Source organism: Periplaneta americana, chromosome 2, assembly GCF_040183065.1.
Source record: "Periplaneta americana isolate PAMFEO1 chromosome 2, P.americana_PAMFEO1_priV1, whole genome shotgun sequence".
In the NCBI taxonomy this organism is placed as follows: domain Eukaryota; kingdom Metazoa; phylum Arthropoda; class Insecta; order Blattodea; family Blattidae; genus Periplaneta; species Periplaneta americana.
In genome coordinates, this window is record NC_091118.1 from 4,796,746 (window position 1) to 4,822,535 (window position 25,790).

General features: G+C 36.2%; 1 protein-coding gene across 1 annotated transcript in view; it reads left to right on the top strand.

The window, feature by feature from the left end:
* LOC138695372 (fatty acid synthase-like) overlaps positions 1 to 25,790 on the top strand; it is a 137,335-nt gene that overhangs the window by 101,722 nt on the left and 9,823 nt on the right. The window contains exons 25-33 of the mRNA XM_069819790.1: positions 10,299 to 10,497; positions 12,788 to 12,965; positions 13,286 to 13,431; positions 14,770 to 15,014; positions 17,141 to 17,372; positions 18,982 to 19,128; positions 21,851 to 22,063; positions 22,397 to 22,683; positions 23,797 to 24,045. Of these exons, the coding sequence (XP_069675891.1) occupies positions 10,299 to 10,497; positions 12,788 to 12,965; positions 13,286 to 13,431; positions 14,770 to 15,014; positions 17,141 to 17,372; positions 18,982 to 19,128; positions 21,851 to 22,063; positions 22,397 to 22,683; positions 23,797 to 24,045 (1,896 nt within the window). The remainder of the gene's footprint in view (positions 1 to 10,298; positions 10,498 to 12,787; positions 12,966 to 13,285; positions 13,432 to 14,769; positions 15,015 to 17,140; positions 17,373 to 18,981; positions 19,129 to 21,850; positions 22,064 to 22,396; positions 22,684 to 23,796; positions 24,046 to 25,790) is intronic.

Genomic DNA, 25,790 nt, shown 5'->3' on the forward strand with positions numbered 1-25,790 from the left:
GGCCCAGGTTCGAATCCTGGTTAGGACAAGCTACCTGGTTTGGGTTTTTCCGGGGTTTTCCCTCAACGAATCGAAGCAGAATTGCTGGGTAACTTTCGGCGTTGGATCTCGGATTCATTTCGCCATCATTAATTCACATAACATACCATAGCCCGGGTTAGGTTCACAGTGTGGTATGCTGTACTTGTACAAGAGCATGGCCATTTGGCTACCCAATCATTCACAAAATAGGAATGGTAAGAACAATAAGCCTCAAGCTGCAGTGCAAACCTTCGGGTCCTTCCTCCATACAAGAGAGAGAGACAGAAATTAATTCATTACCTTATTATCTTAAGCAGAGAGGAAGGTAAAATTTTTTTCTTCTATAATTGATAAGCAATGTCCATTTTTTTATATAGAACAGTCATTGCTTCAACAATTCAAATTCGAGATTACTTTTTGAAAAAAAAAATGGGGCCCTAATTTTAGAAAAAAAAACAGGATACGGAATTCACTAAAATGCATATGTAATAATAATAATAATAATAATAATAATAATAATAATAATAATGAAATACAAACTGCTGAGCCATTTATACCCGAACCCACGCTTACAGAAGTCGAAATTGCGATAGAAAATCTGAAAAAGTACAAGTCTCCAGGTATCGATCAAATTCCAGCAGAATTAATAAAAGAGGGTGGAAGTGCATTATATAGCGAAATTTATAAACTTGTACTTGCTATTTGGGAAAAGGAAATTGTACCAGAATAATGGAAGGAGTCCATAATTGTACCTATTTTTAAAAAGGGGGACAAGACTAACTGTAATAACTTTCGAGGAATATCACTTTTGTTGACGTCGTACAAAATTTTGTCCAATATTCTTTTGAGAAGATTAACTCTGTACGTAGATGAAATTATTGGGGATCATCAGTGCGGTTTTCGGCGTAATAGATGTACTATTGATCAGATTTTTTGTATTCGACAGATAATGGAGAAAAAATGGGAGTATAAGGGTACAGTGCATCAGTTATTCATATATTTCAAAAAGGCATATGACTCGGTTAAGAGGGAAGTATTATATGATATTCTTATTGAATTTGGTATTCCCAAGAAACTAGTTCGATTAATTAAAATGTGTCTCAGTGAAACATACAGCAGAGTCCGTATAGGTCAGTTTCTATCTGATACTTTTCCAATTCAGTGTGGGCTAAAGCAGGGAGATGCACTATCACCTTTACTTTTTAACTTCTCTCTAGAATATGCCATTAGGAAAGTTCAGGATAACAGGCAGGGTTTGGAATTGAACAGGTTACATCAGCTGCTTGTCAATGCAGATGACGTGAATATGTTAGGAGAAAATACACAAACGGTTAGGGAAAACACGGAAATTTTACTTGAAGCAAGTAAAGCGATCAGTTTGGAAGTAAATCCTGAAAAGGCAAAGTATATGATTATGTCTCGTGACCAGAATATTGTACGAAATGGAAATATAAAAATTGGAGATTTATCCTTCGAAGAGGTGAAAAAATTCAAATATCTTGGAGCAACAGTAACAAATATAAATGACACTCGGGAGGAAATTAAACGCAGAATAAATATGGGAAATGAGTGTTATTATTCGGTTGAGAAGCTCTTATCATCCAGTCTGCTGTCAAAAAATCTGAAAGTTAGAATTTATAAAACAGTTATATTACTGGTTGTTCTGTATGGTTGTGAAACTTGGACTCTCACTCTGAAAGAGGAACAGAGATTAAGGGTGTTTGAGAATAATGTGCTTAGGAAAATATTTGGGGCTAAGAGGGATAAAGTTACAGGAGAATGGAGAAAGTTACACAACACAGAACTGCACGCATTGTATCCTGCACCTGACATAATTGGGAACTTAAAATTCAGACGTTTGAGATGGGTAGGGCATGTAGCACGTATGGGCGAATCCAGAAATGCATATAGAGTGTTAGTTGGGAGACCGGAGGGAAAAAGACCTTTAGGGAGGCCGAGACGTAGATGGGAGGATAATATTGAATTGGATTTGAGGGAGGTGGGGTATGATGATAGAGACTGGATTAATCTTGCTCAGGATAGGGACCGCTGGCGGGCTTATGTGAGGGCGGCAATGAACCTTCGGGTTCCTTAAAAGCCATTTGTAAGTAAGTAAGTAATAATAATAATAATAATAATAATAATAATAATAATAATATGTGAAGCGTCTAATGGGCAAAAGTCCATATGACTCTGGTGTGTACAAATTTAATCAGCAATACTGATCTCTTGTTACATTTCAAGGCATGGTAAGTATCACACTGTTCACTACACTGTACTATGTGATAAAATGGATATACGAGTATGTATCTGATGCATTTTTAAAGATCAAAATTTCTTTGACATTTTACTCCTAGAAACACGTTCTTTAATATATTTGCAACATAGTTTTGATATTGGCTTTCAAAAGTTTTAAGGTGAAAATTTTAACTTTTAAGAATTAATTTTGGAAGTAATTCTGTAGAAATGTGGAAACATATTTTTCAACTAGAATAAAATAACAAATTTATTTTCCAGAAAAAAGTTTCCTAATAGCATATCATGCATATAGTATTAATAGTTGCTAAAATATATAACTTTTTGTACGGAATAAAGCAAAAACTTAAGGTTAGACGAAATTGCAGTCATAGTTTAGTGTCATTTAAAAACACTATGCACCTGAGCTTTAAAAATGACGTCACAGCAGATGACAAGGCCATAAATACGTAGTATGAAATTTTATGTAATGTAGTTTTTAGATAATTTATCGGAGACCATTTTAAAGAATTTATATTTTATTAATTTAGAAATCTTCTCACTACTTGTGACCTGCCACAAGGGACAAAGAGTACTTAACCATAGAAATGTTTACAAGTTCAGTGAACCATTAATTTGTTTTGACAATGAAACTCCTACAAGTACATATCTGCAAATACATCTTGTGATTGGTAGGAATATACCTAGTTTTAGAGAGGTAAGTGTTACAAAAAAGTAAGAATGCTAATGAACTTGGTTTCATTTCGAATATAGGTGATGCTTCAGGAGAGCAATTGATCCTTTCAATGCAGCTAAAGTTACTTACTTACTTACAAATGGCTTTTAAGGAACCCGAAGGTTCATTGCCGCCCTCACTTAAGCCCGCCATCGGTCCCTATCCTGTGCGAGATTAATCCAGTCTCTATCACCATACCCCACCTCCCTCAAATCCATTTTAATATTATCCTCCCATCTACGTCTCGGTCTGCCTAAAGGTCTTTTTCCCTCCAGTGCAGCTAAAGTTACAATCGGAATAATACTGTTTTTCACTATATTAGCCAATTCCTCCCCTTAATTATTTGCTTACATGTACTTAGTCTATTTATTTATTTATTTATGTATTTATTTTAGTTTATTTTATTTATTTTAGTTTATTTTATTTATTTATTTTATTTTAGTTTATTTTATTTATTTATTTTATTTTAGTTTATTTTATTTATTTATTTATTTATTTTAGTTTATTTTATTTATTTATTTATTTATTTATATTCATTTATTTATTTATTTTAGTTTATTTTATGTATTTATTTATTTATTTATTTATTTTAGTTTATTTTATTTATTTATTTTTTTCTTTTTTTCCACGAACTTTGATTTCATGGGTTTTAATAGTCCAAGGTGAAGTTCATTTCATTATATTTATTATGTCTCCATGCTGCTATGATACGCAAGTTGTTTTACACGTTGTGCACAGAGCATACCTACACAGACTCAAATTTCCATTAACACTAATATGTACTGATGTGATAAGAAAAATTGTCCACTATATTTTTTTTTTCGGAAAATTTTCTGCTTGACCAAATTGTTGCTTTCTTCACCCCCTCTCTTATGGCCTGAAGAAATGGATTCTTATCACTCACTCAGTATTCTCATTGGACTAGATTTACCATACGTCAGCATTTATGCGGACAAGTCCACTTTTTGATAATAAAAACAGTCTTCTGTTTACATTTTTGGAAACCCTCTAATTTGTCCGCATTGTCTCATGTTGAAATATTATTTATTCATTTTTGTTTCGTTTAGTCTGATGTTGCTGTGAGCTATGCGAAATATATTGCAGTGTATATGATTGTTAAACATGTAGGGTAAGTGTTGCTCATCCAGATACATCCTTCATTTCGTTCACTGTAAATAGCAGTGGACTTATCAAGTATTGGTAAGTTATTAAATTTCATGGATGTGACTTACCATACATTCTGTGAAAGGACTTGTTTTATGGAAATTTAATTTAAGACATTTTACATGCAAACGTATGTTTAACTATTTGTATAGTAACAAGGCATTGTTAAAGAGAATTACATCTAGATACAGGAGTTGCGAAAGTGATATAAATAACGAAGTTGGTACAAGGAGTTCGCTAGTGAGAGGAATGTATCAGCATTTTCACATTTCAGAATATGGTAACCCTACATTAGACACCATCTTATCAAACTCGTCTAACCTTTGATGGCTGTATCAATACAGACTCCAAAACAGTGCTATTGTTACGTTTGTTTTGCCACAGTATTGATACTCATTAAGGAACAAACATTTTCTGACAACTTTAGTGAACTAATCTAAAGCCTCGTCTCCACTGTTAAACATTTAACAACAACATGTTGAATTTAACATGTATATGGACATTTCAAGTCTCAATTGACTTAACATGTTAACTGAGTATGTTGAAGTTAACACTTTTAACATGTTGGCATGTTTTCCAGCAGAAATGGAAAACATGTCAAGTCAATTCACTTGTTCGTGCAATGTCGGTACAATTCGGGAAAGTTCGTACAGTTTCTATAGCAACTAACTTTCGATTTTGTGGCACGTAACTAGGAGCAGCTCTTGATTTTTTTTTATACGATCCCTAGTGTTGGCTGTAAGAAGTACTGGAGTGGACGAAAGAAAATACCGTTAAAATAAAATTGATTAATGCACTGATGGAAAAGCCTTGTTTGTGGGATGTGGCTGAAAAATAATGCAGAGACAAACCAAAGAAGGCCGACTGTTTTAGAGAACTGAAATTATTATTTAACTGTTCTCGAGAATACAATAGAGAGTTTTTGCATCCTCATTATATGCTAAACGTTAATGCTATGTTGACGTCAGTAATGGTCGTATTTGGCAACATATGTTAACATTAACATTCGTAAAACCTCGGAAAGAATAACATGATATTAGCTGCTCCTTTAACATTTATCATATCATAGCTCCTATGACATTCAATCAATCGTGCTGTAATTTCTTTAAATGAGGTGAAATGGCTGCTCTTAATTGTGTGTTTTCCTTTGATATGACAGAAAATATTTTTTGCAGCACTACATTATTAAAATCGTGTTCTGATATTCTCAGAAAGTTTTTGAATCCAAATCGATCTTCAACTTTAAGCTCGTTTAGAATGTCTTCTGCATTGTCTTTTACTAAGATATTGCCGCATCCACATTCTCATTTTCTTCTTTGTAACAAGCAATAGAGACAATTACAAAATCCAAACCATCTTCATCTGAGTCCATTGTCCAAGGTTTGAAAACAAGACACTATATACATTAAAATCTCATAGACTGCTTATGGTGGACTATGCAAGGAAAGTAAAGTTTAACATGTTTAACAATGTGGACAAAGTGTTAAATAAAATTAGCATTAACATGTTTAATCAACATGTTGGGATGTTAACAGTAAACAGTTTAACATTTTGCAAATTAAGCTTTCAGGAATAACTCCCTGTAAAGTTAATTTGAATAATTTCGAGGGAAAAATTGTTCCGGAGCCGGGTATCGAACCCGGGACCTTTGGTTAAACGTACCAACGCTCTCCCACTGAGCTACCCGGGAACTCTACCCGACACCGATCCAATTTTTCCCTCTATATCCACATACCTCAAAGTGGGCTGACAACTGTCAAGCAACCAACATTTGAGTGCACACTAACTCTGTGTGACTTTAAATTGTGGTTTTCTGTTACGTACAGTGACGTGTATTATGACCCGGCCCCAGAGCAATTTTTCCCTCGAAATTATTCAGTTTAACATTTAACATGTCATTGTGGAATGTTTATTAGTGGAGACGACCCTTAAGATTGAGTGAGAAAACTGTTTCATGCAGTCAATTTCGAGGTAAAATTTATTTAATTAAATACCTTTATTTTGTGGTATTATGCAATACAAAAAAATATGTAGGCTATTGTGTAAATTGTGGTTATTTGAACAGCAGTTAATTCATCCACCGATTAGAAGAAGAGGTGAGTACAATAAATTATAAAACTTAGCAATGTTAGTAATTTATGAGGGGCAGTCAAATGAAAATGGGTCACCATGTGTATATCTCACGGCGGGCAAGTTGGTACCACTGGAATTTGATTGCTGAACTGACATCTTGTGGCGACTCGTAGAAGCACAGTTACAACCTCTGTTTACATACTAGTTGTTCGTTTATTGTGCTGGAAGTGAGGTTAGAGATAAGTGTGTTCGTCCAACATCACTAATGGAGGCAGGTAAAGAAGAACAGCGAGGTATAGTGCGAATTTTGACTGCTGAAGGAGTAGGAGGACGAGAAATCCATCGTCATGGCAAATACAGCATGTCATGTTCGCTTGTACTGGAATGGCACAAGAGATTCCTAAAGGGACACGTGCCGATGCTTATCCAGGACATGCTCATCGTGCCGTCACTCCTGTTATTGCTGAGGTTGATGGTCTTATATGGGGAAATCGATGGACCGCTGTGGAAGAACTTTGTCGTTTGGTGGGAATAAGTCACTGTTCCATACACATGATTGCAACGAAGCACTTGCAGTACCAAGAAATCTGTGCACAATGGGTTCCACATCAGTTAACGGAGGAACAAAAAACAAACAGAATGGCTGCTTCACTGGGTCACTTGCAACGATACCTCAAGGAAGCGTATGCATGTCTGTCCCTTATTGTACTGGGGATGATTCGTGGTGTCACCATTGTGAACTGAAGAACTAACAGCAGAGCCGACAATGGAAACACATGGATTCTCCCCACCGAAAAAGTCCAAAGCAATGCACACAAATTCCGGTAAAGTCATGTTGATATCCTTCTTCGATTCTAGGAGTCCTTTGCTTGTTGAATTTCTCGAGCATGGGACCACAATCATTGCACAGCATTATGAAGAAACTTTACAGAAACTGAGACGTGCCATTAAGTCAAAATGCCCTGGAGTGCTATCGAACGGTGTTGTCCTTCTTCATGATTCCTCCGTGAGGAATACAATTTAGAAATTTGGTTGGGAAACGCTTTAACACCCCCCCCCCCTACAGTCCAGATCTCTCCTCATGCGATTTTCACATTTTTAAAGAGCTGAAGAAAGACATTCTTGGACTTCGTTTTTCATCGGATGAAGACATGTGTGACTGGGTAAAGAACTGGTTCAGTAGACAACCTACAGGCTTTTTCAAGAATGAGATTGATCATCTTGTCTCGCAGTGGGATAAATGTATAAACACTTTTGGAGATTACTTTTGAAGTATGGTAATAAATGTTCTATTATACCCTATGTTTTGGCATCTGACTCGTTTTCATTTGACTGCCCTTCTTAAATAAAAGTAGTTTACTAAGAGGAAACGTTTCAGGAAAAATTAATAATATCAATACAATAATTAATTATAAAATTTAGAAAAAACTTAAGCAAATAAAATTGCTTAATAATGGAATAATTTCAGGGAAATATATAATTACTGTGTATCAGTACAATTATAAAACTTTGCAAAATCAATAAACTGAGAAAATTGGTAGGTAAGGGGGAAAGTTTTCAGGAAAATTTAGTCCAAACCAGAGCTGAGTTATTTTCCTCGTACTTCACTTACAGACATGCAAGTGTTTAGAGCTCTCCCCTGAGTCACACCAACATAACTTTGGTGACATTACGAAAGTTTCAAGCTAGTGTGCGCTCACTCTATGTCTTGCATCTGTAACATGTTAGGTTAGTTAGGCTTTTTTATGTTTTCGATATACAAATCTGTGACAGTTTAGGTTAGTTTAGGATTTTATTACGCCTTGCATATGCACTGGCTAAATGCTGGTAATTTTTTGTTTTGTGAGATTGTCAGTAGTAAGACAGTGTAATGGCAGATTTTCATTTCCGAAATCACAAGAAGTAACTCACCGTTAGTTTCGCCAAAATTTATGTTCATATTAGTACATTATAACTTAGAAAATCTAAGGTAAAAAATTGCTTAATATGAGAACAATTTTCAGAAAATATATAATTAGGACCTATAATATATATATCAATAGGCCTACATTATAAAACTTCTAAATTTCAGTAAGCTGAAAAATGTTCTTGCTAAGGTGAAAATTTTCAAGAAAATTTATAATTATATCAATACAATTATAAAACTTAGAAAAAATTAAGCTAAAAGAAATGCTTAATTAGGGGAAAATTTTCAGGAAAATTTCTAATTAGGGTATCATTAAAATTACACAACCTGTCGAAATCAATCAGCTGAATAATTTGCTGAATAAGAAGAAAATGTTATGGAAATTTTGAAATTATATTACTTCAGTTATAATACTTAGCAAAATCAGTAAGCTAAAAAAAAAGGTGCTTATGAAGGGAAATTTTTCATCACTACCAATATGGTCAGATGTCACAAAAGAAACAAAACAATTGAAGAAATTCTACGGAAATCTACAGCACTTGGAAAAGGAAGGAAACATATTTTAAAAAACCTGCTTGAGTCCTCAATACCAGTAAACTGGTAGTCCTCTTGAACTGTAAGTAGTACAATCTTCACATTTGCCTATCCCCTGCCACTAAACTTATCTATATTATTGTATTTTGGACATTGTTTATATTCTAAATGAAGGACATAGTTTATATTCTAAATGAAATGCCTATGTTTTATTAATTTAATTTATTAAACATGTCGTATTATACTAACCAGTGCGGGAGTTAGCCACAAGAAAGTGTGTTATGTGAGTATATTTACATGATTTAATTTTTCTTTGCTGATATAAAATTTGGAATATTTACTTCATATGTTTATCAAGTGACTGTCACCATTACCTACTATAATTCCATTCATTGTAGGTAACATGGCCTGATATATAAATCTGTAAAGGTGTAGTATTTACCCGTATTTCGTTTGTTATAACAAGTGACTATCACCATTAGCTACTATAATTTCATTCACTGTAGCTAACATGGCCTGCTATATAAATATGTAGGCCTAAAGCTATAGTATTTACTTCGTTTGTTATAACAAGTGACTATCACCATTACCTACTAGAATTTAATTAATTGTAGGGAACATGGCCTGCTATATAAATCTGTAAAGCTATAGTATTTACTTTGTTTGTTATAACAGGTGACTGTCACCATTACCTACTGTAATTTCATTCATTATTAGTATGTCTAGTAGGTATTCTTTGTTTTATAGGCAAGATTATAAAATTAAATTACCGTAACTTGTATGTTTAACAAAAACTATCTCCATTACCTACTGTAATTTCATTCATTGTAGGTAAGTTGGCGTACCGGTACTAAATGAATTTATAAAGGTGTAGTATTTACTCCATTTGTCATAACAAGTGACTATCACAAATACATATTATAGTTTCGAACAGTAGTAGTAGTAGTAGTAGTAGTAGGTAGGTAACATGGCGTACTGAATATTTGATCTATAAAGCTGTAGTATTTACGAATGATGGCGATATCAACAAGATGTTGTTCCTTAAATGTAAGCACAGATATATTTAGCCGTTCTCTATGGGATTTCAAGTGTTAGTTGCTTTAATATAAATAGGTGGCCTATTTTGCGAACAAGAAGTGAGTTTGTGCTAATGCCTCTAAACAATGGGCGATACTTCCAATGGTCCATGGAGTGGTTTTTCATTGCACAAAGTCCTGGCTTGTTATTATATCAACTTAAGTCTTTACTGCAGTAGAAATTTATCAAATAGCATTACAGTTTGCGTGTTTGTGTATTGCTGTGATTCCGAAAATAGGTACAGTACTTATATTCGTTTATTGCGTAAAAGTTAAAGGAATCAAACACATGATAAGCAATTTTATGAGAAAAGTAGTGATCATGTATTTTAGCAATATCTATCTGAGGAAAAATTTTTAATAAAATGTGATGAAAATGGAATACGTAAATCACAAAATCTCAATGAAACATTGGCTTAAAATGAGACCTCTTGATAATGTTTCATACAAGGTTATGCAAGTGCAAATAGCAGGTCTGATTGTAATAATTGTTGGATTGTTGCCTATCTCAGTATTTTTGCTGTACTAATTGTTGTATTATTGTCTGTCCCAGTTGGAGGATAGTAACATCGGCAGCTCACAAGACATCTCCTTCGAGGAGCTCGTGATGTCGCGGACAGAGGGTGCTGGTGTGGATCTGGTGCTGAACTCTCTGGCTGAGGATAAGCTGCAGGCCTCCCTGAGGTGTGTCGCTCAGCGTGGTCGCTTCCTGGAGCTGGGAAAAGCAGATTTCTTCAGCAACAAAGTGCTAGGTGGGTTTCTTCACCGACACTACAGTAATAATAAAAAATTAATGTCACGAAGATAAGCTAAGGTTAGGAAGTTAATGCATTTGCATGTTTCTTCCAAAGATTGCTGTTGATATACTGATCAATTATCTTTGCAAATCAGATATTTATTATCTAATGCTTCAGAGTAACTTTATTATGCAAATAAATGCATATTTTTATAGTATTTTTAAATATATATTGTAAGGTGTACATCACATTTTAATAAAGGTATGTGTATTACGGTATATTAAAATATTTTCAATGGTGTCAACTCGCACAGAAATGGCAGCAAAAATATTTTGTTGCCATAAAAATATTTCTTTCTACATAAAAGGTTTGACATGTCTGAGCTTTTTGCCCAAAATCCCGTCACACAACTTTAATTGCAGTTATGCATTACTTATGAAAAACTCGGCATCATACTTAATATTTGCGGAAGTAAGTGCAAATATTTCAGTTTTAGAGAATAATGATAGGAACAAAATGTCTATTATACATTTTGGTATATCTCCTTCCATGTTTTTATTTTAAATTATGGAGTATGTTGACCTCCCAGATAATGATGATGATGATCATTCATTCATTTATTTGTCAGAAATCAGTACCGGTATACAAAGTCTGGATATGACAACATCAGGTTAGACAATATACGCACACACTCATATAATGACTCAAACATGCACAAACAAATTAATAAACAAAGACAAATGAACAGATAGGTTATAAGCAAATAAACAAATACTGACAAGCAGAGTATGATGGAAATTAACACATTTATACAAAACAAAAAGGAAAATTAAAATATAAAGAGAAAAACCAAAATATAACGGTTTACATTTCTAAAATACAATATTTGCATCACACTCCATGAATTCTTTCATTCTATTCAGTAACATCAGTGTACACAGGACTTAAACCTATTTATTGGTACCTTTCTCGCCTCCAATGGTAGCTTATTAAATACTGTATGTTGATGCCATTGAAAGCAAGTATTTGAGCTCACACTCAATCTGCACCTTGTGTAATCTAATTGTTCTTTATTTCTAGTGTTAAAGGAATGTATATGATCTAGGTTGATAAAGACCTATATTAGATTTAAGGAAGATCAAAGTTCTGTAAATAACAGACTGTAGGCCTAAACTGACATTACCTTTAACTCTGTAAACAGTTCCTACATGATTCCTTGCTATTTTTGTTGAATGTTATGCTCAGTGCACTTCTTTGTAGTAATAAGATGCTATTGCTTCCTGTTGCAATTCCCCATATATGAATTTCATAATTAATACGAGATTCAAATGGTGCAAAGTATGGGCCTACCTGTCTGAGAGTTTTTGTTGAGACCAATGGCCTTAACTTCCTAAAAACAAAAATTACTCTTGGCAATTTAGTACCTATACTTTCCTTGTGTTTGTACCATCCTAAAGAAATTGAGAGGGACTGATTGATTGAAGTGCTTCAGAAGGCAAAGCCCATTATTCCTTGCTGCAGATGTTTACTTGTAAAAAAAGGTATCTCCGTAACATGCCATGAAGGCACTTGGGGGGCATGGAGGCATGACCTCGGCACTAGAATGAGGTGGTGTGGTCGGCACCACGCTCTGACCGCCTTTTACCCCCGGGAAGGACCCGGTACTCAATTTTTTAGGAGGCTGAGTGAACCTCGGGGCCATTCTGTACTCGTTTCTAAAGCACGCTAATTCGATATTCCGCAAATTACTGGACAGACTGTTAGAGTAAGGAAAACATTGCAGACCAGTTTTAAATTACTAACGATTTTCTCTCTCATCCCTTAATTTTTTTCATTTATTTTCATAACACTTCGTATATTTCATGCATTTCATTATTTTGTTTGTTGTTACACCTGTCAGAGTATTTGTTGTTTTCTATAGATTAATATTTACGTTGTGTCACTCATCTGTTTTATATATTTTATTTTTGACCAGTCTTTTATTCCCATTATTCATATTTTTTCACTTTTCAAGTATTGATGTTAAACACACCATTTGTATTAATATTACTGGTACTTAATCCAGCACACTATTTATTCTTTTGAATAATTTTAAGTGAGTAAAAAGAAAAATGATAAATTCGTATTAAATTGAGCTCACAAGCCAGAACCGTAGTGATGTGTGTGACTCCTAATAGCATCATTGCTTCCCGGCCGACCACTTGAACTGCCAATACCGTTCTCTTAAGTTTCTGATTCACAGACAGACACTGGCTAGAGAGCTGTAAGCAAAAGACTGATGTAACCATTCTGTTGTGTTCTGTAGGCATGGACGTGTTCTTGAAGGAAGTGAACTTCTGTGGAGTGTCACTAATCAATGTATTTTCATCCAGTGAGTGGAGACATAAAATCCAAGAAGCATTGAATGAAGGCATTCTTAATGGCATGGTACAACCGCTGCCCAGAACTGTATTCACTGATAGCGAAGTTCAGAAAGCATTCAGGTACAGCCCTTACATATGTCAGTGTGCTCCAAGTTTCTATTCAGTTTTGTTTAGCTGAAACACATTGCCCTTATGTGTTTAAAGTGAGTTTTGTTTAAGTTTATTTAATATAAACACTCTGCCCTTTTATGTATCATCTGTGTATCCATCCCAAGTTGTGTGCTTTCCAAGCTTTCAAAAAATTAGTGTGTTCATATCAAGTACAGTACCTACTGGATTGCAGGCTTATTTTAGTTGCCAATATTTCTTTTGAAGGTACATATTTATAAATTCTTAAAGACACTGTACTTGAAATGTTAAGACTCGTGCTATCTTTTCAGATACTTGGCATCCCCGAAGCACATGGGCAAAGTGTTGATTCGTATTAGACCTGAGGAAAACAAGAAACAAGTTCTGCCTCTTCCAAAGATGATTCCAGCTCGTCCGCGATTTTACTGCAATCCTGAGAACAGCTACGTCATTTCTGGTACAGTCAATATTAGGGTGTTGTTCAACGAGTTAGGATTTCATTTTAGATTAATTAGACTAATTTAATTTAGTAAGTTACCATTTTTAAATATGTACATTCATTAACGTTTTATCTCACATTTTATATTTAATACAATATGGTTCGGAATATGTATGGTAAGACTTTCCTGTGTTAAATTTCAACGTACCTCGTTTACATGTTTCGACCTATTTATGGGTCATCTTCAGAACTGGTCGTTGTTGGTCTTGGCGCCACTTGTTCTGTTTCCTGTGAGGGTGTGTTTCTGTGGTATAGTGTAGAGTCAAAGAGTGTGTGTGTTTTGAAGTTGAGTTGTGTTTTTGTGTGTCTGTATATTTCATATTGTTCTAGTGTGTTTAGTTTCTAGCTTTTTGGTTGGATACAATGATACAGTGTTAAAAGTTGTGTAATCAAGATGTACAATATGGTTAATGTAACCCATTGCACATCATATAACAGTTCAATAGACGTAACAGTGATCTGAAGATGGTTTACAAAACCGAAAACGTTCATCAAGTAGAATGAAATAAAAATATCACATTATTATATAAGATAAGTTCATGACGGACTTAGAGAAAATAAAGAAAATATTGTTAAATTAACAAAACTTATCGGAACAAAACTGGGTATTAAAAATATATATATTTGGGGCTAAGAGGGATGAAGTTACAGGAGAATGGAGAAAGTTACACAACTCAGAACTGCACGCATTGTATTCTTCACCTGACATAATTAGGAACATTAAATCCAGACGTTTGAGATGGGCAGAGCATGTAGCACGTATGGGCGAATCCAGAAATGCATATAGAGTGTTAGTTGGGAGACCGGAGGGAAAAAGATCTTTGGGGAGGCCGAGACGTAGATGGGAGGATAATATTAAAATGTATTTGAGGGAGGTGGGATATGATGGTAGAGACTGGATTAATCTTGCTCAGGATAGGGACCGATGGTGGGCTTATGTGAGGGCGGCAATGAACCTCCTGGTTGCTTAAAAGTTTATATTAGTTGTAAAATTGCAAAAGAAACATTCAATTGGTTTGGATATTTATTAAGACTACAGTAAAACATATGGCCACAATCCATTATTGATGCAAGTCTTGAGGGAAATGGAAAAAATGGAAAAGCAAAGAATACATTGGCAGCATATGCATTGGAAGAGAACCCTGAGCTGAATAACTTGAGTTATGAAGTTTCTTGTCTATTTCATATGTGCTGTGTTTATGTTTATTTCAGATTCCTTGTCTGTTATTATAAATGCGCAAGTATGAGATTTGGTTTGTGCTCGCAGTCAAGTTTTAATGTGATACCTGCTTGCAGGCGGTATTGGAGTTTTCGGAGTGGAGCTGGCAGACTGGCTCGTGCAGCAGGGAGCTCGAAAGCTGGTGCTGACATCTGACGTGGAGCTGACTAGTTATCACAATTGGCGCATTGGAATCTGGCGCAGCCAGGGCGCCTCTGTTGTCAGCTGCACAGCTGACACTACGTCCAAGAGTGCCATTATGGCTGTGCTGTCCAAGGCGAATGATATGGGCCCTGTGGACGCCATATTCTGCCTGCCAAAAGTGAGTGCAACTTCCCAAACATTGAACACGTGCCAGTGGCCGCAAGACATTCTACTCAAGCAGAAGTAGTGCACCTGGTCCTGTCACTTTACTGTGCCCACATCTAACCCACTCTTATCTTTTATTTATTACTAACGGAGAAAAATTCGCTCCAGTGCTGGGGATAGAACCGAGGACCCCCAGTGTATGCGTGCTACATGCCATGACCATAATAATAATAATAATAATAATAATAATAATAATAATAATAATTCTTGTTATTTATGTTCATACACACATATATTAGTAGCTGTTCAAACTAACTGGAGGTCCTGGGTTCGATCCCCAGCCCCGGAGCAAATTTTTCTCCGTTGTTAATCCTGTGTGATCAAAAATTAATAATAGCGTAACATAATTTTAATTGTCTAACAGTAGGCTACATAATCATTAAGTCTCTCATATGAGGGCGCTTCTATGTGATGACAATAATATATGTCAAACAAAGAGAAAAACCCTTGTTATTCATTTAATATATTTTCTGCTATTATATTAAATCTATATGTTATAATTTTTAAATAGGTGTTATATCCCGAAATTAATAGGTTAATACTGGTTCCTATCCAATGTCTTCAAATAGTTCTTACGAAAAAGTAGTCTCATCTGGAACTTTGCGACCACTGATTTGTTGAAGGAAATTGTAGAAACGTGTCCTTCAGCATATTCCATGACACATTTTCTGGTACAAATACCTCACACATACACATATTGAAAATATCCACCGTAGAACTGTTGCAAAATATATATTTGCGACTTTGTTTTTGTGCGTGGCAGACTTGTGTTGCTAAAAATGTGACTTTTTGTCACAACTGAATTTTTTTTTACAAACTTGATGAATGACTACTTCACTGATCATCTGTTGGAAATTGGGGATCGTTAATCCATTGTCAAAAATATTTTTTGAGATATTCATTTTATGCATATTGCAGCAAGAGAAACTTGGACTAGCTCTCAAAATCCTCCTCTGCATATTGATATATACTGGTAATAATTGTTTTCTTTCCATAAGTCTACACGTCTCTGTACCGGTACATGTCACAATCTGTCTGTTCGGCTTTATTTCTCATTTCTTTTTTCGTTTGTTTTTGTGCTTTAACTGCCATCTCGTTTTTGCTTACTTATATTCCCTTTTACCGGTAATTTTCTTTCTTCTTTTTGTCCACTTCATATTGCGATGGTGAAGAATGGAAACCTCCTATGTCAAAAATCGTTATTTTTCAGGGAAGCGAAGAAACCCTTTCTAAACATGCACATAATATCAATAAAATTAATTATAATTAAATTCTAAATTCTTTTTAAAAACTAATAATTTTGGAAGTGTGATATCACACAGGAAATTACCGCAACCGATCTGTGAATATTTTATGAATTGTTTGTTACCATAACCCAGGAATAGCAAAATTTGACATAGCAGGTTTCCATTCTTCACCATAGATTTGCTAGGTATTTATTTATCCTTTATGATATATTATCTGTTTCTTTCTTCCTTTATTTATTGCTTCCCTTTCAGTTATTCTCTCTGTTTTGATTTATTTACTGTCTATTTCCTCTAATTCTATTTCTTCCTATCTTTCTTTCTTTATTTCTTTCTTCTTTCCATTTCACTTATTTAGTCAGTTTTGACTTATTTACTATCTGATTTCTTCCTTTCTTTTTTTTCTGTACCTTCTTTCTTTCTCTCTATGTTCTCTCTCTTTATTTCTTTCTATTTTCTCCTCCTTTTATTTCTCTGTGTTCTGTTTTTATTTCTCTTTGTGTTCTCCTTCTCCTTTTCTTTCTATGTTCTCCTCTTTTTTTCTTTCTCTCTATGTTCTCCTTTTTTTCTTTCTCTCTATGTTCTCCTTCTCTTTTTCTTTCTCTCTATGTTCTCCTTTTTTCTTTCTCTCTATGTTCTCCTTTTTTTCTTTCTCTCTATGTTCTCCTTTTTTTTCTTTCTCTCTATGCTCTCCTTTTTTTCTTTCTCTCTATGTTCTCCTTCTCTTTTTCTTTCTCTCTATGTTCTCCTCCTCTTTTTCTCTCTTTGTCGTCCTCTCCCCTTCTCGTCTTCTTTCTTTGTCTCTACGAGTCACTCATCCTCCCCATGCTTGCAGCTCGTCTCCCTGGACCTGCACACACAGTCGTCCCCGGCTCTCATCCTGGACGTGTGTTCCCGTCACATGTGTCCTCACCTGCGTCACTTCGTCGCTTTCTGCAGACGGAGTGCAGCTGATGGCTGGAGTCACTCCGTCATGGAGCGGGTGTGCGAGGCCAGGGACAGGGACGGCTTCCCAGCACTTGCTGTGCAGTGGGGCGCCCTGGAGCTGGAACACGACGACCTCACCGGTATGCTGCCTGCCTGCTTGCTTTCTTCATTCTTCTTTTTTTATTATTCTCCTCTGTTCTTGCCTCTTTTTCTACTCTTCTTTTCACTTTTCCTCTCATCTCGTTTTCCTTTCTTCTATCTCACTTCCTTTCTCCCTTTGTGTCCTTCCATGCACATTTCCTATTCTCTTTCCTCTGTTCCTTATTGTCTCTATTCTCCTCGTTCTCTGCCCTGTTTCTTCTAATATTTCTTTCTTCCTTCCTACTTTTCTACAATTGTTTTCCTACTTTTTCTTCCATTTCTTTTAATTGATCTCTCCGGTGTATATTTATATATCAGTCCATGCATCTATTCATCCATTTATTTATGTATATATTCATTCATTTATCTGTCCATCCATTTTTTTGTTTATTCATCCATTTATTTGTCGGCCTGGGTGGCGCAGTTCAGTAGAATGTTAGCCTTCTATGCCCGAGGTTGCAGGTTCGATCCTGATCCAGGTCGATGGCATTTAAGTGTGCTTAAAATGCGGTATTTTGACAGTGCAAAGGTAGCATAATCATTAGTCTTTTAATTGTGGACTGGAATGAATGGTTGGACGAGGAATAAACTGTTTCTTATTATTTTTGTTGAATTTAATTTTTAAGTTAAAAAGCTTAAATTTATTAATGGGACGAGTATGGCATGTAAAAGAAATCCTGTGGGACAAAATTCGGGACACCAGCGATGTTGATAAAACTTGGCAGTTGCGAGCATCGTTAAATAAGACATAATTTATAATGTATTTATTCATTCATCTATGCATCCTTTTATTGGTTTATCCATCCATGCATCCACACATCCACTTATTTATTTATTTATTTATTTATTTATTTATTTATTTATTTATTCATGTATGCATCCATTTATTAATTCATGTATCCATCCATACATCCACATATTTATTTATTTATTTATTTATTTATTTATTTGTTTGTTTGTTTGTTTGTTTGTTTGTTTATTTATTTATTTATCTCTGCATCCATTCATACTTTTTCATGCATTTTGCTCACCCATCCATTCATTCATTCATTCATTCATTCATTCATTCATTCATTCATTCATTCATTCATTCATTCCTTTCTTTCTTCCGTCTTCTACAGTGGCATAGCAAATATTTGATTGCTGGAGATATCTGTGAAGGAACAAGATGGTGATGTTGAAGGTGGTGGTGATGGCGGTACTATAGCATTACAATCATTTTCATCATATAATGTTAATGATACTATTGTATTACAATCATCTTCATCAAGATCATGTTCGTGATCACCATACATAATCATAATTCTTTTCTGATCCATAATGTACGGTATTGACAAAATGCTTCAAATCTTCTCTTCTTGCTGTATTTTTTTTTTTTTTCAATGATATGAAATTATTTAATTTTTATTCTGAAATGTAGCTTTTATTTTCTCTGCGTTCGAATATTTCTGTATTTATTTTTTTATATTATCTTGTCTTGTTATTCATTCTGCAAAGTTTATAAAAGAGAATTTTATTGTTTCAGTTTCTTCTCCGTGTTCCTTTATTTGAGAGACAGGGACTTACAAAACAATCTGCTTACTGTCACCACTTAATCTTATGTCGCAGAGGACGTGCTCCTCCAGAGTATGTCGTCTTGTTTCGAGATTCTGGGCAGATTCATGCGGCAGTCACAAGTCGTCATGTCCAGCATTGTTGTGGCGCAGAAGGAGTCGAGGGTTGTGGACATCGTGGAGTGCATCAGAAGGTTTCTGGGTACGTAAACTGCGTGCTCCGCACATGTTATACACAGATGATGCACAGCATGAACCAGATCCCAACACAGGCCAGTATCACTGGAAGTGCAAATGTTTACCATTCTCACGCTGTTATACAGAATGTCAATAATTTCAGGGGGTTATTCCTTGAGATATTTCAATCAAAGAAGTTAAATGCAATTTTACTCGTTTTTGCTTCCTTTTCGAGACCAAAATTGTTTTATACGAAACATTTCATACCGTGTTTTGGGAAAACCATTGATTTAATTCCCAATATGCTCAGTCAATTTAAGAGAGCAGTGTATTATGATAATAAATGATTGAAAGAATTTTAGTTTTGTCCTTTAAATGTGCAGAAATTTGATCCGAACAAATGTAACTGTTCGTTTTCAATAATTATTCAAAGGAATTTTACGTTTGTTGGGAAATATAAAAGGAAAAAAATGTCGACATATTTCGTTATTGGTGAATAGCTCGTTAAAAATTATCTTCTGGATCTGCAATTAAAATCTGATCAGCAAACAGCATTGCGAAAATCGTTAAAATATAATCTTGCAATGTAGAGCAGTGTTGCGTGCCTGTGATTTGAGTATAGCAGAGGGGAGGGGAAGATAAGGGATGGGGCAATGACGTAATCTGACCTTCAAATAATATTTATTACAATTTATTTGTGATATCACAAGATGCATATTTCTGTTTAAAATTGCGACTAACAAGCCACAAGTGCATCACCTCATCCCCTTACTACCCTAAAGGGAGAGGGAAACGAATGCTAGGAGTTGTTTCTGTTTACGTCAGGGCTGGGCATCGGGAGTGGAACCAGTCTCTAAACGAGGACGCTTAATATTCATCTGTCACTGAATCAACGCTGCGTGATGTTCAGTGGGGAAGAAAGGGGATGAAGAGAAATCATATGGCTCCCCGTGAGAGTAGAATCCGCTCTTGCTGCCAGCCCTGGTTTACATCTTTTACGAATCTACGTCATGTTGAACTACTAACTTAGGCCCACCACAGTGCAGGCTGCGCTTGCTAGAGTTATTGCAGTAGACGTGATGTTGCCAAATGTTTCATAGCAACAACGATTTCATCTAAAATGGTGAATGTTAAAAAAAAACTTATTTACATTTTATAAATCTCTCTTTATGACTATTATCAGTTTCATTTTGGTGTAATGATAGGGTTGCCAACCCTCCCATATTTCCCGGAATCTCCCGTATTTGCCCATAATTTTTAACAGACTTCCGGCTCCCGTATTATTCTTCTCTTCGAGCATTTTTCTCCCTTATTTTTTGCATAATATAAATTTTGTTATTCTAAACATTTGGTTTTGCCATAAATGATGATAATTTATATGATAAATTTTGTTGTTCAAGACAGACATTAAAATGTGCAGCATTTTTAGAAGATAGTGCTTGCCAGAAATTTGTTTTACTGCTCATCCCCATAAAATCAAACCATGTTAATGTTATACATTTGGAAAAACTGACGAGTTTTGTTCTAAGCGTACCAAGTAGTAATGCTCATACAAAGAGGCTGTTTTATCTCATGAACAATAATTGGATAGATTTTCGAAACAGGAGCAGGACATGTCAGAGCTGCAAACTTCAGTCAAAATCTGTCTCAAAATATTCTTAATATAAGCTCAGCTGCCGAAGTGTAGAATAAAGTTGATTTTAGTAAGTGAACCGAATAATATGTCTATTTTCTATGTGAAATTTTATCGATTCCTTAGTCTCCCGAATTTTCTTCAAAAAGAAAAAAATTGGCAACCCTATGTAGTGGTAACCTTCCACTCTGTATTGATTTCCACTTTCTGTTTTCTGTATGATAAGTAAGATGTAAACCAATCTAAAGTCTTATCTGTGCTATTATAAAACTTAAATTTCTTTATGCTCGACCATGCCGAAATGTAGTAATTATACACCTGGTAGCAGTCCTTTAATGCATGTCATTAAAGTACAAGTCTTCAGCCAATCTCAAGTGAGCTTTGTACCGTTATATCGATTATTATCGGATATGCAATCGACAGACAATTAGCGAAAAGTCACGGAGGCTGGAAATCCAATACTGTCGCAGAAGGTTATGTTCTGTTACTATAATAATTAGCGTTAATTGTAAATAATATTCAAATAAATTCAATTTGTCATCTCGTTTTTCAATTCTAAATCAATTTCCAGGTTATATCAGACTAATGTTCATTCTTATTCTGTGCCAAGGTCAATGACATTCGGCCTCGGGAAAAATCAATACTTTCACGTCTGCGCACATCTCACAATTCAGGTCAGTTCGCACGTAACCATAAAAAGACCTAATTTTCAATAATTTCAAGTTAGAAATATGGTAGAGCATAAAAAGTCGTATGAAACTTGCCTATAATGGTAATTAAGACGCTCGTATGAAAATTGTGAAACTCGCTTGCGCTCGTTTCATAAGCAATCATACTTGCGTCTTAATTACTATCATTATAGGCTCGTTGCATAATGTACTATTATTAATATGATGGTCAGATGTTTGTCTAAATACTTTAAAAATGTATGTTGAAACCACTCTGCACTGTCATCATACTGCAAGTCTCGAACTGTCATTTTTGCGAAAACAAACTTTCAGTTAAAGACAAGAAAGAATAAAGCACGTGGAAATACTGTAAGTAATATGTGGTTGCTATGGAAACGCAAACAGAAGCAGTTGCACACTTGAATAGTAATTTGTTGCTGTTGTAGGCACTGGAGACCTAGAAGCTGTGGACTTGAATGCCACACTGGCAGAGCTGGGCATAGACTCGCTGATGTTAGAGGAGCTCAAGCAGTTGCTGGACAGGGAGCACAACACGTACGTGACGACCAAGGGGCTGGCCTCCATGTCCATCAGCCAGCTGCAGGAGCTGGTCAGCACGCGGGATGGCAAGGACGACTCTACTGGCAACGTAACTGAAGGTACGACTAGCCATATGCAGTTATCTACCTCCATCCTACCTTTGTATATGTATGTTGAGCAGTAGATGATGAAGAATTATTATACTTATTTCATTAATATTATTTACCTTTACTTTTATTACTTACTATTACTACTCACTGCCATATTATTATAGTATGTTCTTAATATTATTGTAACCATTACTGTAATAGGTAGGGCTATTGTATTCAGCTAGAGTCTGTCTGGGCACAAGAGAAGGCCTGGTGACCTTGGCTCTGCTAGATCATATAAAGTATTGTTAATCAGTTATTCTTTCTGAGCCCTTGTTTATTTGCTTCCTTCCCTCCAACCAGGTAACTTGGGTGACAGTCCCCCGCTCGACGATGTGCAGCTGCTTCTGAATGCGTTCGGACCTGTTTCCCAACCTGTGGTGCGCATGCCCTCGGCGACAGGCAGTGGACCAGACGTGGAGAGTGTGCTGGAGGCAGGCCCCGTGCTCTTCATGCTGCCTGGCCTCGACGGCTTGGCCCGCCCACTGGAGCCCCTCGCCCTTAACCTCAAGTTCCAGACCGTCTGTCTCCAGCTCGACCAGGACGACGAACTGCTCACAGTGGAGGACATAGCGGACCACCTGCTGCCAGTACGTATCAGACTAGTGACTACCTGGGACTCGAACCCAGGAGTGTTAGGAACTGTAAAGACCCCTGAAGGGAGGTAAAACTGGAGCTCGCATAGCACTTGAAAGTACTCCACTCCTCAATGAGAGGGCCCCAGGCGAACTTCACTGTTCGTTTAAATTCTGTTAGGAAGACTATGTTTTTGCATTTAAATACTATTATAGTCACAATCATGCCATGGTATGAAAGAAAAATTTCACAACCTCGAGCGGGAATCGAACCTGCGACTTCCTGTACTCCGGTCAGGCGCTCTACCACTGAGCTATCGAGTTCGTCTCACGCCAAAGGCTCGGAATTATCCTTTCATACTGGCGACTCTGTTATAGAGTACTGTCCATAGCGTCTGATCTAGTCAGCACTGCTTATGGGTTGAAAGAAACTTTACAAATGTAATCTTCATCTTACGATGTTTGGTGACGTATATACGTCCGTTGATGTGACATATTAATGAATTAAATACTATTATAGTCACAATCATGCCATGGTATGAAAGAAAAATTACACAACCTCGAGCGGGAATTGACCGGAGAACAGGAAGTCGCAGGTTCGATTCCAGCTCGAGGTTGTATAATTTTTCTTTCATACTATAGCATGATTGTGACTATAATAGTTTTTAAATTCATTAATATGTCACATCAACGGACGTATATACGTCACCCAACATCGTAAGATGAAGATTACATATGTTTTTGCATTTGTGTACCCAAACAAATATTTCTGAATGATGTGTAAATGGCTTCAACTCCACCATCAAAATTTGTTGTGTATCTGCCAACATGTTTATGGAAAGAAAAATACAGACAAGTACCTCCTGCATCTTGATCCATAAGAGAACCAACTGTATAAACGTACAGCCAATCTTTATGTGGATGTCTTTTGTTAATTGTTTCTAGAGCAATGACCTTTCCTTCTTCAGGATTTGTATCTCTCTTGTTGCATTACTTCTTATTACGTAATTTTGTTCATGATTTGGATTAAAATTGCTTTCATAATTCATTTTTTCTCATATTCTCTTCTTTCTTTTATTAGCAGCTCTCTTTCTCTTTTTCTCTCACTCTCTTCTTCTCTGTCCGCAGTTCATTCAGACCAGGCTCCCGCCCAGCACACCGTTCACTCTGCTGGGCTACTCGTTCGGTGGCTTGCTGGCCTTGGAGCTCGTCCGCCGGCTGGAGGCAGAGGGTCGAACTGGCTGTCTGTACCTGCTGAACAGCTCGCCAGGCTGGCTGCGGGGCCTGCTGGCAGACAGGGACTGCGACACCAAGATCCTGTGCAGACTGTTCGGCCTGCTGGCGCCCCACCTCGCCACCAGTACAGTGCTCAGCAAGGTAAGAAGTTCAGAAGGGTTGAGAACCAACTGATGTGTTCTTGTTGTTATTGTTATTATTATTATTAGTAGTAGTATAAATATTATTACTCACAAGGAGACCACTGCACTTTGATGTCAACCTTCGGGTTGGGAAAATTTTGGGTGAAATTATGGTCAAATCTACAGAGCATATCAAAAGTCTGGTAACACTTTCAATATTTTATTACACAAAAACTACTAATGATAGAACTTTCAAACACACGTCAGTTTAAAGTCAAACTCTCAAAGTTATTCAGCCGCTTAATTTTCAGCGACGAAGCGACATTCCATGCGAGTGGGAAAATTAACAAGCACAACTGTCGTGTTTGGGGTACACAGAAACCTCACAGAATCATTGAACATGAGCGTGATTCACCAAAGGTGAATGTTTTCTGCGCGTTGTCACAACGAAAACTGTACGGACCTTTCTTCTTCATTGAGGCTACTGTGACTGGACATTCATATCTGGACATGTTGGAGCAATGGTTGGTGCCTCAACTTAGACAAGATCTCGATGACGATTTCATCTTTCAGCAAGATGGGGCTCCGCCACATTTCCACAATGCAGTTCGTGCTTACCTGAATACGGAGATGTCTGATTGTTGGATAGGACGTGCTGGAGTAAGGGACAGATATTTCACGACATGGCCACCAAAGTCACCAGATATGACTGCTTGTGACTTTTTTCTATGGGGGTACCTGAAGGACCATGTGTTTGTACCGCTTTTGCCACGTGATTTAGAGGAACTAAAAACCAGAATTCGAGAAGCTGCCGCCACGGTCACAGAGGATATGTTGAAAAGGGTGTGGAAAGAGTTTGATTATCGTTTGGACATCTGCCAAGTCACTCGTGATTCACACATTGCATCTCTGTAAGGTGTAAACAGAACTTTGAGAGTTTGGCTTTAAACGGACGTGTGTCTGAAAGTGCTATCATTAGTAGTTTTTGTGTAATAAAATATTGAAAGTGTTACCGGACTTTTGATATGCCCTGTATAAGACACGTGTCTTGGCTTTTTTCCATATGGGCCTGGGTTCAAGAGGAAAGAAAATGGAAAATACTAGTCAAACAACTGTAGTGTAACTATTCATTGCTACAACAAGAAGTGACTCAGCCAGTAGTGGTCTGGTAGTGCATGAAGTTCGGGTTCGAATCCCTTTTTCTCAATTTTTTATGTTTTTTTAATACATATATTCGTAACTTAGGTTATATCATTTTGCAGTGCGTGCAAAAATTAATGGTTTGAAGAATAAATTTCCATCTTATATTGCGTCTTATTACTTTACATTGACACAAAGTATTCCTCCACACGATTCATTGTAAGCATAGTGTATTGGCACATTGGATCCGGTGCGCTATGTTTACAATTAATCACTGATGTGTAGTAATGTGAATCATCTGAAGAACTATTTTGTGTCACTGCAATGTAATACAATGCAATTTATTCTCCAAACGTGTATTAAAATAAAAACCTAAAAAAATGACGAATAGGGATTCGAATCCGAGCTTCATGCACTGCTTACACTCGTGCCCAACGCACTACCGCCTGAGTCACGCCACCACATCATTTCTTGCTGCAGCAATAAACCGTTACGTTACAGTCGTTTGACTCGTAATTTTCCAATTTTTTTTGTCTTGAACCCAAGCCTATATGGAAAAAAGCCGAGACACGTGTCTTATGAATTTGGCCATACTTCTACCCAAAAGTTTCCCGTCCCAAAGCT